The sequence below is a fragment of the Mustelus asterias genome, chromosome 3 (genome assembly GCF_964213995.1).
Source record: "Mustelus asterias chromosome 3, sMusAst1.hap1.1, whole genome shotgun sequence".
Taxonomy (NCBI): Eukaryota; Metazoa; Chordata; class Chondrichthyes; order Carcharhiniformes; family Triakidae; genus Mustelus; species Mustelus asterias.
Window position 1 is genome coordinate 52,709,852 of NC_135803.1, and position 12,733 is coordinate 52,722,584.

General features: G+C 40.9%; 1 protein-coding gene across 1 annotated transcript in view; it reads right to left on the reverse strand.

The window, feature by feature from the left end:
* farsb (phenylalanyl-tRNA synthetase subunit beta) overlaps positions 1–12,733 on the reverse strand; it is a 66,091-nt gene that overhangs the window by 38,697 nt on the left and 14,661 nt on the right. Inside the window, exons 11-14 of the mRNA XM_078208811.1 lie at positions 10,904–10,965; positions 10,230–10,437; positions 6,032–6,112; positions 2,263–2,355 (exon numbers count right to left, since the gene is read on the reverse strand). Coding sequence (XP_078064937.1) covers positions 2,263–2,355; positions 6,032–6,112; positions 10,230–10,437; positions 10,904–10,965 — 444 coding nt within the window. The remainder of the gene's footprint in view (positions 1–2,262; positions 2,356–6,031; positions 6,113–10,229; positions 10,438–10,903; positions 10,966–12,733) is intronic.

Here is a 12,733-nt window from a genome sequence, read left to right on the forward strand (position 1 = left end):
CAGCAGGCATAGTCTTCAGTGCCTACCACAAACCCTGCTCCCTAGCCACTGCCAACCTTCCTCACAATGGATTAGGTTGAACGAGGCTGTTCGTAATCTTGGTATCAGACTTGAAATAGAGATGAGCTTCCAACCACATATCCACACCACCATAGAGACTGCTTATTTCCACTACTGTAACAACATCCGACTTCACCCCTGCTTCAGCAACCCTCATTCATGCCTTTCTTACTTCTGGGCTCAATTACTCCAACACAGCCCAGGTAGCTCTCCCACATTCTACCCTCCATAAACTTCAGGTCATCCAAAACACTGCAGTCCTCATTTCACTTCTCTCCAAGTCTGGCTCATCAATCATCTCTCAGTACGTCAGTTAAGCAACGCGTGGATTTTTAAAATTTTCTTCCTTGATTTCAAGTCCACAATGGCCTTGCCCTTGCCTAGCTCTGCAGTGTCCTCCAGCCCCAGAAGCCTCAGAGATATTTGTTCTCCTCTAATTTTGGCATCTTGAGCTTCCCTGATTTTAATCACACCACTAATTCTGACCTTATCTTCAGGTGTCCAGCCCCAAGTTCCAGAATTGTCTTGCTCTCTTTCTGCGCCTCACTGTCTTGCTTTCCTCCTTTAACACACCTCCACTTTGACCAAGGATTCAGACGGCATGGACACAATAGATAAATGGCTTCATTCTGTGCTGCAACCATTCTATTATCTGTCCTAATACTTCCTTATGTGGCAATCACGTGGCATCATACTTTGTTTTATAATGCCTTGTGAAGCACCGATGGATGCTTCATTACAATGAAGGTGCGCTATTATTACAAGTAGTTTAAGGCCACACTTGGAATACTGTGTACAGTTCTGGTCACCCTATTATAGAAAGGATATTATTAAACTAGAAAGAGTGCAGAAAAGATTTACTAGAATGCTACCAGGACTTGATGGTTTGAGTTATAAGGAGAGGTTGGATAGATTGAGACTTTTTTGCTTGGAGCATAGGAGGCTTATGGGTGACCTTATAAAGGTTTGGAGGTCTATAAAAAATAAGAGGCATAGGTAAGCTAGTCAACATCTTTTCAACAAAGGTAGGGAAGTCTAAAACTAGAGGGCATAGGTTTAAGGTGAGAGGGGAGAGATACAAAAGGGTCCAAATGGGCAATTTTTTCCACACAGAGGGTGGTCAGTGTCTGCAACAAGCTGCCAGAGGCAGCAATAGAGGCAGGTACAATTTTGTCTTTTAAAAAGCATTTAGACAGTTACATGGGTAAAATGGGTATAGAGAGATATGGGCCAAATGAGGGCAATTAGGACTAGATTAGTGGTAAAAACTGGGCGGCATGGACAAATTGAGCTGAAGGGCCTGTTTCCATGCTGTAAACCTCTATGACTCTCGTGTTGATGGTAATAAGTTACGATGTTTGCCAAGAATAGCGGAAACAAAATTACACAATGCATTTTTTGAAAAAGGTTTCCAAGTTACTTTTGTTTGAACATCAAAAGCAGAACACACAAAGAATCAGATAGGGGAAGGTGAGAGCTCTGCAAGTGGGAGATGGATAGAGAGGGAGAGGAACAAACAAGAGGAGTAGGAAACAGAGGAGGGAGGGGGGTTGGTAGCAGTGGGAAAAGAGGCACAGAAGATTTGGATTAAACAGTAAAACATGAAAAGAAGCATATTGGACTCGAAATGTTAACTCTTCTTATCTCTCCACAGATGCCACCAGATCTGCAGAGTTTTCTAGCATTTTCTGTTTTTATCACCAAAGAAATGGAAGTGGAGATTGAAGATGTTATTTGTAGCAAAATTAAACATTTTCTTCATAAACGAATGAATGAATAATTTCACTGCAAATTCTACACAATAGAAATCTTCCCTGGGTTTCAAGGTCTATATTGAAGAGCTATGGAATCAGATTTATATCCCAGTTAAGGTAACAATCAATCAAGTGAATTCACAAGTGAATTAATGAGGTCAATTCACTAATTTAATAATAAATCAGATTGTACAAACATTCAAGATATATCCTTTGTTACCCAGAAGTACCACATAAAATATTATTGATACCATCACCTCATCAATAATTATAACCCAAAAGATATTTGTCAAAAAACTCAATAATAAAGGCAAACCATGTTTCAGACCTTTGCAGGTATAATTTAACAAAGTTTGTTTACAGACATAAAAATCTGTCTTTAAAGCTGGAAGTGACAAATATGTAAATCTTTCAATAAACTGAACCAAAGTTCATTGTTAGTTCTTACCTGAAATTCGGCAGTTTTGGGATTGGCGATATGTATTGCTCTTGTTTCTGCTATGTCTTTGCCCAGCTTGTCCGCAATATCCTCCTGAGAACACTGCGACAATGAAACGAGTACTGTTTATGTATGAGGCAATGTCATCAGGCGATTAAATCTACTTCTTACAAAAATGATTATTCTCTCTCTCTTTCTTCTTAAAGCAAACAGAGGAGGCAATCGCATAATGGCATCATCATTGGAGATCTAGAATTCAGATCCCATCACGGCAGAAGTTGAAATTTGAATTCAATAAAAGACTGGAATTAAAAGTTTAATGATGACCATTGGTGATTGTCGTAAACACCCATCTGGTTCACCAACATCCTTGAGGGAAGGTAATCTGCCCTCTTTATTTGATCTAGTCTACATGTGGTTCCAGACCCAGAGCAGTGTGGTTGACTCTTAAATGTCCTCTGAAATGACCTAGCAAGCCACACAGTTCAAGGACAGTTAGGGATGTTCAATAAATGCTGGCCCAGGCAGCGAATTCCACATATCATGAAAGAATTTTAAAAAGGGCGGCGCAACAGCACAGTGCTGCCTTAGAGCGCCAGGGACCCGGGTTCAATTCCAGTCTTGGATGGCTGTGTGGAGTTTGCACATTCTCCCCATGTCTGCATGGGTTTCCTCCGGGTACTCCGGTTTCCTCCCACACTCCAAAAACGTGCAGGTTAGGTTGATTGGCCATGGTAAATTTCCCCTTGGTGTCAGGGAAATTAGTGGGGTAAATACATGGGGTTACGGGTTAGGGATTGTTGTTGGTGCAGGCTTGATGGGCCGAATGGACTCCTTTTGGACTGTAGGGATTCTATACAGTACAAGCTGTTTAAACACAGTGGCCCAGAATCTATTACAGCAGGGCATTTTATCATGTACTCTATTAGTTAGATTTGTTCACGCACACTTCAGCTCAAAAAATCGTTATCCGCAAAGTGGGTCAACTAAAAGGGCAAGCTGATAATGGTGTAGCATCTTGGATTTGAATGAATGATGAGATCAAATGAGATTTAAGTATTGGGAAATGAGCAAAGGGCTGAGAAGGAAAGTGAATTCGAGAGTGGATGAATTCATTTGAATCAGGTAAACAAAGAGAAATAAACAAAGGGAGATAAAGATTGGATTGAAAGGGAAAAGAATGGTAACATTAAAACTAAAATCAAAACATTTAAAATTTAACATGTTGAATGTTTCTAAAAACAATTCACCATATGCAGGATTGAGGTGCCATACTTTAAACTGTTCACTTACCTGTCTAGAGAGATTGATTATCCACCACTAACAAATATCGCATTGTGAAAGGCTATTTTACACTATTGATTATTAGACTTTGCTTTCTATAGCAGGTTTAATGGACAATTCACATGCAAATGCAGCAACTTCATGGAAGTCAACGGAAGATTAAGGGATCCGATGCCAACAACTTATGGAAATTTGTAATGGTCAGGTCACCTCACCTCTTCCTCACCACAGGTTGCTGATCGATTTGCATACTGATTAAGGCACGTGTTGTTCAGACACCATTAATTGCCCAGCAAGTTCTGGGCCAATGTTTTCACATGTGTAACTCAGCAACGCAAGGAGCATTCTAAAGAGAACCTTGCAGTCTTTTGTTAGCATTCAAGAATAAATTCTTAGGGTCATTCCTGTTTTTGATAAATCCAGTAAGAAGTTTAACAACACCAGGTTAAAGTCCAACAGGTTTATTTGGTAGCAAAAGCCACACCAACTAAGGTGTGGCTTTTGCTACCAAATAAACCTGTTGGACTTTAACCTGGTGTTGTTGGTGTGGCTTTTGCTACCAAATAAACCTGTTGGACTTTAACCTGGTGTTGTTAAACTTCTTACTGTGTTTACCCCAGTCCAACGCCGGCATCTACACATTTTGATAAATCCTGCAGAACAGTTTTATAGCAATAATTTTATTGAAATAATCACATCAGTTTAGCTACTGCAAATGGCTACATTAATTTGTAAACTTCAGAATAATCCAGTGACCTGATGATCCATGGACTGATAGCATACGCTTCCAGCTTTGGATGGTGCAGCAATTCAATAAGAAGTTTAACAACACCAGGTTAACGTCCAACAGGTTTATTTGGTAGCAAAAGCCACAAGCTTTCGGAGCCTTAAGCCCCTTCTTCAGGTGAGTCACCTGAAGAAGGACTCACCTGGATGACTCCACAGTCATCCAAGGGTGGAATTGAACCCGTATCCCTGGCGCTGTGAATGAACTTTATCAAACTGCAGGGAAAGTCAGGCCAGTCACCCCGGTCTTCGCTCACAACTTCCCTATTCCTGTGGAGACGTGGGGGTTGCTGGCTGGCCAGCATTTATTGCCCATCCCTAGTTGCCCTTGTTCAAAGGGCAGTTGAGAGTCAACCACATTGCTGTGGCTCTGAAGGTAAGGATTAGGTAAGGACAGCAGATTTCCTTCCCTAAAGGACACTAGTGAACCAGGCGGGTTTTTCCCAACAGTCGACAATGGTTTCATGGTCACCACTAGATTCTTAATTCCAGATATTTTTTGTTGACTTCAAATTCCACCATCTGACATGGCAGAATTCAAACCTGGATCTCCAGAACATTAGCTGAGTTTCTGGATTAATAGTCTAGCAATAATACCACTAGGCCATCATCTCCCCTGATCTAACAGAAGCCTGCAACAGTCGCTTCACTGTCCTCTTGGCTACAGAGTGAGAGAGTTAACCGGCTTTTCTCTGGTCTTCCATCCAACACTATTTGGAAGCTGTACAGTCAGTAACAGGAGAATCTGCATACTGCAGCTCTTAAAAAAATCATCAGCCACTCTCTTCAAATTGTCTTCTCAATTACATGAATCTTACTAAAAGCGGTTCCCAGCACTCTACTAATGATGCTCCATAATAATCAGGTCTTTTGCAGGTATTGGACTAAATGTCAACTCTTGCCAACTCTGCATGCAGTCAACTCTTCCAAAGAATCAAACAACTTTCATCCCCTTATTTACCTAGATTCAACAGGGATGAATCATTTAACACAGGGCAGGGGTAGGGAGAGGGGAAAAAGAGAGGAATCAGAAACCTACATCCTAATACTCCATGAAATGTCCTGCTGATGCATTCATGGGTTCTGCTAGAAGTGTTCTGTCAGTAGAGTCATAGGCTGGAATTTTATTGCCACACCCGCCCCAATTTCTCGCAGAACAGAATTCTTTGTTGGCCTCGGGTAGGATTTTACGACCCTCGCCCAAGCGAGGTCGTAAAATACTGGCCATAGAGTCATACAGCACAGAAAAGGCCATTCGGCCCATCGAGTAGGATGTATTTTTTCTGAAATGTAGGGTTCAAAAATAATCTTTGTTGGCCAATGATAAATTGACAAAGTGTTCATTGGGTACATTATTACAATTCCAACAAATGCACATTAAAGGAAATTCTGAGTCAATCACTGCAAAGAGTGACACCTGACTTTAAAAAATAGATTCATGTTGTAAGACTATCATTGCCATTCTGTCTTTCAAAAGAAAACAGCAGCCGTTGGAAAAACAAACGTCCAAAAATTGTGCTTTCTCCCCAATATTACACTGAAATAAATTATCTTAATACATACCAGAGGTTGCGTATCTGATCACCATCAAAGTGAGATCATGAATGAGCTCAATTCAGAGCAAAATATTTTAAACCGTAAAAATGAAGTGGATCTTATTAATGTTTCTACAATGGCTCCAAACAGTAGGAAAAGATAATGAACTCACCAAGGCAAAGGTCAAGGCCTCCGTGAATCCACCAGCTGCCATGTCCAGCCTCAGCAGCTCACACAATTTGTTCAACGCGAACTAATGAAGGTAAAATGAAAGCAATCAGGTGACCAGGCCGCAAACAACTTCAGCTTTTGTGGTACCATGAGTGGCGACATGTTCAACATCCGTGGCTACAGGATTTCAAAGAGACCCCCCAATTTCCAGAGGGCGCACCTCGCACCACAGTGTGCAAATCTAAAAGTTGCGGAGGGCCAATCAATGCTACCCGAAGGGTTCGCTAGTTCAGGAACCACTGCAAATTTGGGCCAAATGCTCACTAATAACAAATGAACTTTATACCTGTATTTTCAGGCATAAGGGGGCACCCTCTCAATTCACAAATTATTTAACGTGAAGATGTTTTAAAATCTTGTTTTAAAGGTAAACTTATATTTGTCAGACTTGTTAAACATTTGTTTAAATTATTTTTATAATCAAAATTATTATTGTACTTTTCAAAAGTTTACATTTTTAAATTTTGTGCAACCAATTATATCAACTGAAAAACATGATTTTTCAGTGCATTTTTGTTTTTGACATATTTTTTACCGCAGGAGGCCATTTTTGTGGTGCAGTGACTGTATGCGTGCTCACAACTGCCTGCCATTTAAGTCCACACTAGCCTGGGCAACTGTGCCGAGCTGCAGTTCATGTCAGGACGCAATCCTCCCTCAGGGTAACCAAAGGTCTTGCCACCGGCACTGCAGTCAGTGTATGTGAAGATATATTCAATGTCAGTAACAAGTGCCATCACTGGGCAAAATCTGGGCCATCGAAATGTAGTCACATCATCAAATAAGCTGTGGCTCCAAACTACTACCATGCAGGTGGTGCAGTATAGCACTTACTTTTACTTAAAACGGCACCAGATAATTGTAGCTTAGTGGTAATTTGCTGATTGCAACCTTTACAGTAATAAGATATTAACTCCTAGTTACAGAAATTATGTTTTATTTGGCAAAGCTCTCATCAGTCTAAGTAGTTTTGAGCATTTATAGTCACTTCTCAGTATTGTTCAAGTCTTACAACTAATTACTTCAAATCACTCGGGACTATTCTTGTGCTTCTGATGAACTGATTGGCTTTTTAAAAACTGGATATTATGCAATTCTGATGATCCAATCTTAATACCAATTTATAGAATTATGGAATATTACAGCACAAAAACAGCCCTGCATTTTACTGTTCAACTCAAGGCACCTAGTTTAATTCCATTTTATGCTTGGTGCAGATAGAATCCCTACAATGCAGAAAGCGGCCATTCAGCCCATCAATTCTGCACCAACTTTCTGACAGTGTATCGTACCCAGACCTTCTCCCTGTCCTATCTCCGTAACTCGACAAATTTCCCATGGCTAATCCATCAAACCATCTTTGGATACTAAGGAGCAATTTAGCATGGCCAATCCACCTGAAGATACTCTTTAGTGGTCTTCTTTTTCATCAACTATCTCATTGCCTTCTGAAATATTTTATGCACTCTACTTTAACAACAGTTTATAGCAGAATAAATTAATTGATTCTAATCTTTCTGTGGTCCTTTTATAATTATTTTGAATCTATATTTTTACCATCTTGCTGACAAATAAAAATAATCTATCACTATTTTCCTTATTCTAATCTTTCAGAATTTTGAAGTGCTCATCATCGTAATCCTCTCAGTTCAGCAAAAAAAACCCTAGGGGACTATCTTTCTGGCTCATCACACTGGTCGATTGGCATGGCGAGCTGGTAAGACCACGAGAGAGGCGAAAAACCGGGTTCGCACCCAGTTTTTCGCCTCTGCGATATTACCTGCCCAGTTAAGCCGGCGTAATCAGTCTCATGCCCGGGAAGACCGGAAGGCTGATTTAAATATTTATAGGTTAATTTTAACATGATGAGTGAATCCGGTACTCAATTGTCCAGGCTCACTTGCCTTAATGGCCTCGCCAGCAGAGGTCCTCACCGGCGAGAATCACGTATGGTCCTCCGCTAACAGGGGACCAACAGCAACCATCAGCAAGAGCTCCCACAGAGCCTTTCTGAGGTATTGGAAGTTCCTCTTTCCTGGATAAATTGGCTTGCCAGAATCTCCTGTGCCATGATGACCCTCATTAGCAGTAAACCTCTCAGTTTTCACTGTTACAGAGATCAGAACATCAGAGACATTAAGCGGCCATTTACTTCATTGACGTTTGTGGAACCTTGTTGCCGTATTGGTTTGGATAGCAACAGTGACTATACTTCAACTAGAATTCACTAGCTGTGTGAAAATTTGGAGAATCCTACGGACATAAAATGTAAATGTCTTTAATTTAGGACAAAAGTATGTAAATTTTTTTTGTATTAACTTATTTTTCCAGATATTAAAGTTATATGATGCTTCTTCTGTTATTTATCTTCATTTTAATTTCTATCCCACCATGCATTCAAGACCAGATTTTGTCAGGTCTTGATAAAATGCCAAGTTCCATCAGCCATTCGGAGGGAGGATGTCTTGGCAGTTTTGAATAAACTGAAGGTCGATAAGTCCCCTGGGCCTGATGAAATGTATCCTAGGATTCTGTGGGAGGCAAGGGATGAGATTGCAGAGCCTTTGGCGTTGATCTTTGGGTCCTCGCTGTCCACGGGGATGGTGCCAGAGGACTGGAGAATGGCGAATGTTGTTCCTCTGTTTAAGAAAGGGAATAGAAATGACCCTGGTAATTATAGACCGGTTAGTCTTACTTCGGTGGTTGGTAAATTGATGGAAAAGGTCCTTAGGGATGGGATTTACGACCATTTAGAAAGATGCGGATTAATCCGAGATAGTCAGCACGGATTCGTGAAGAGCAAGTCGTGCCTCACAAATTTGATAGAATTTTTTGAGGAGGTAACTAAGTGTGTTGATGAAGGTAGGGCAGTTGATGTCATAGACATGGATTTTAGTAAGGCGTTTGATAAGGTCCCCCATGGTCGGCTTATGATGAAAGTGAGGAGGTGTGGGATAGAGGGAAAGTTGGCCGATTGGATAGGTAACTGGCTGTCTGACCGAAGACAGAGGGTGGTGGTCGATGGAAAATTTTCGGATTGGAGGCAGGTTGCTAGCGGTGTGCCGCAGGGATCAGTGCTTGGTCCTCTGCTCTTTGTGATTTTTATTAATGACTTAGAGGAGGGGGCTGAAGGGTGGATCAGTAAATTTGCTGATGACACCAAGATTGGTGGAGTAGTGGATGAGGTGGAGGGCTGTTGTAGGCTGCAAAGAGACATAGATAGGATGCAAAGCTGGGCTGAAAAATGGCAAATGGAGTTTAACCCTGATAAATGTGAGGTGATTCATTTTGGTAGGACAAATTTAAATGTGGATTACAGGGTCAAAGGTAGGGTTCTGAAGACTGTGGAGGAACAGAGAGATCTTGGGGTCCATATCCACAGATCTCTAAAGGTTGCCAGTCAAGTGGATAGAGCTGTGAAGAAGGCCTATAGTGTGTTAGCTTTTATTAACAGGGGGTTGGAGTTTAAGAGCCGTGGGGTTATGCTGCAACTGTACAGGACCTTGGTGAGACCACATTTGGAATATTGTGTGCAGTTCTGGTCACCTCACTATAGGAAGGATGTGGAAGCGCTGGAAGGAGTGCAGAGGAGATTTACCAGGATGCTGCCTGGTTTGGAGGGTAGGTCATATGAGGAAAGATTGAGGGAGCTAGGGCTGTTCTCTCTGGAGCGGAGGAGGCTGAGGGGAGACTTAATAGAGGTTTATAAAATGATGAAGGGGATAGATAGAGTGAACGTTCAAAGACTATTTCCTCGGGTGGATGGAGCTATTACAAGGGGGCATAACTATAGGGTTCGTGGTGGGAGATACAGGACGGATATCAGAGGTAGGTTCTTTACGCAGAGAGTGGTTGGGGTGTGGAATGGACTGCCTGCAGTGATAGTGGAGTCAGACACTTTAGAAACATTTAAGCGGTTATTGGATAGGCACATGGAGCACACCAGGATGATAGGGAGTGGGATAGCTTGATCTTGGTTTCAGGTAAAGCTCGGCACAACATCGTGGGCCGAAGGGCCTGTTCTGTGCTGTACTGTTCTATGTTCTATGTTCATTCATGCATCATCTCTGCTAGGGTTAATTGTCAATGGACAATGCAAATCTCTGAAATCTACTACAAGCATTCAACTTAAGACTTACCTGATTAGCTACAGTATAGGCTTTTGGAACTGTCATCTTGATATTGTTGTAACCATAGGCTATTGCTGCATCTTCCACAATATCGCATGGATGGATGATATCTGCTCTTGTGGGGGGGATTTCAATTTCTATTTGTGCCCCGTCCCCCATCACTTTGGACTTTAAGTACATCCGAGTCAGCAATTTAGCTACAGACTTAGCTGTTTCACTACAAATAAAATTGAAACACAATTTTAGAAATAGACCTTCAAGTTTTTTTTTATTCATTTGTGGGACACGAGCGTCGCTGGTTGGCCAGCATTTATTGCCCATCCCTAGTTGCCCTTGCTCAGAGGGCAGTTGAGAGTCAACCACATTGCTGTGGATCTGGAGTCACATGTAGGCCAGACCAGGTAAGGATTTCCTTCCCTAAATGACATTAGTGAACCAGATGAAATTTCTGACAATCGACAATGGCTTCATGGTCATCAGTAGATTCTTAATTCTGGATATTTCTTATTGAATTCAAATTCCACCATCTGCCGTGGTGGGATTTGAACCCGGGTCCCCAGAACATTATCTGGGTTTCGGGATTAATAGTCTAGTGATAATACCACTAGGCCATCGCCTCCCCTCAATGCAGTTCAATTAAAGTTCAATTCAGCCAATTAAATATATAAATTTGAGTAACTTACTTGATTCCTACTCGTTTGTTAATGAAGTCTGCACTTAGAATCTCCTTTCTGTACCCCATTTCCTGCAAAAGAAGAAAAAAAGTTGTCACCAGTTATGTTAATACTCTTTTAACCCCGTACAAATGTCTTCCCTCTTCTCCAGAAAAAGTCAACCTTTCTGGAGAATGATTTTTTCTGGGTTCCATCTGGCCAGTCACAAGTGGGTTGGGAAATCTGGTACTTATCTCAGACTACACTATTGATTCACAAGAAGCATTCATACCACACAAATGTCCAACATTAACAAGGGAGAATCTAACCACCTCCTCTCAACATTCAGTGGCTTCACCATTATTGAATCCCACCATCTACAAGGCATATATCAGGAGTATGATAGAATGCTCTCCACTTGCTTGGACGAGTACAGCTCCAACAACACTCAAGTGACACTATCCAGAGCAAAGCAGCCCACTTGATTGGCACCCCATCCACCACCTTAAACATTCATTCCTTCCAGAACCAATGCACAGTGGCAGCAATGTGTACCATTTACAAGATACACTGCAGCAACTCACCAAAACTCCCCTGACAGCACCTTCCAAACCTACAACTTCTACCACCTAGTGACAAGGGCATCAGACAAATGGGAACACCACCACCTGCAACTTCCCCTCCAAGTAACACATCATCCTGACTTGGAACTATATCATTACTTCAGTGTTGCTGGGTTGCAATCCTAGAACTAACTTCCTAACAGCACTGTAGGTGTACCCATGGAATGCTATCAAGGGAAATTAGGAAAAGGCAATAAATACTGGCTTTACCAACAACACTCTCATTGTATGAATGAAAAAAAACAAAGACAAACACCAGATCAATTCAGATGAATCATATTTCACAAGAAAAAACACACTTGTGTAGTGCTGGTGCTGACAACCCGGTAGCAGTACTAGAACTAGTAATAGATTTATCTGAAAGTTACCAGGGAGCTCTGTACAACGTGCTTGGACAGAATAATCTCTAATCAGTTGAACAACCTGTATAGTTTTTGTATTTGAAAGAAAATGTTGCTCAGTTGCAGGTCCATTCCAAGTACGTTGTCTTGTTTATAATTATACAGGAGTTCTGTTTATTAGACATACAGTTTTTCAAATGTTGTAATCAGAATCCTTGACACGGAAAAGGGGTTACATTTTAAAAACCCACTGCAATCAAGTTTGAAACAGACTGATTTAGAGAAGAATTTAAAACAACTTGATATGATCACGGTTATAGCATACTCCAATCATAACATCACAAAAAGAAAAAAAAAATCACACTTCAGCTAATATACTTCAATATTGTGAAAGTTATATTTGTGTGAGGTTCTTATTTCAAATGGCTCCCTTTATTCCTACCACTACTTATAGAAAGAAGCACCAGTGACAAGTCTAATTTAATCCAATTGCTTGCGCCAGGCTGTAAAGTTTGGACTGGAAGAAATGCACAACTGCATTGTTGGGTATTTTTCATAATTCAAGTATTGATAGCACAGCTCTTCTGTTTATTGACAATTACAACCAATTGAAATTCTACTGACAAAATACAGCAGCTCACAAAAAATATTCATCATATTCTGCATAGTTTGAGCTGATTTGTTTCTTCAGTGATGAACATGATACGTACATTGCCACATGGTCAATGTACGCCTAATTTTCCAACATTCCTTGAATACTTAATTAAGTTTATCAATTCAAATTCTATATTGTGCAGAGAATTAAAAAGTTGGGCAGCATGAACACACAACACAAAGCCCACATACTGCAACATTATCCATTTTCAATTCCATGGAATCAGCAGTTTAAATGTTAA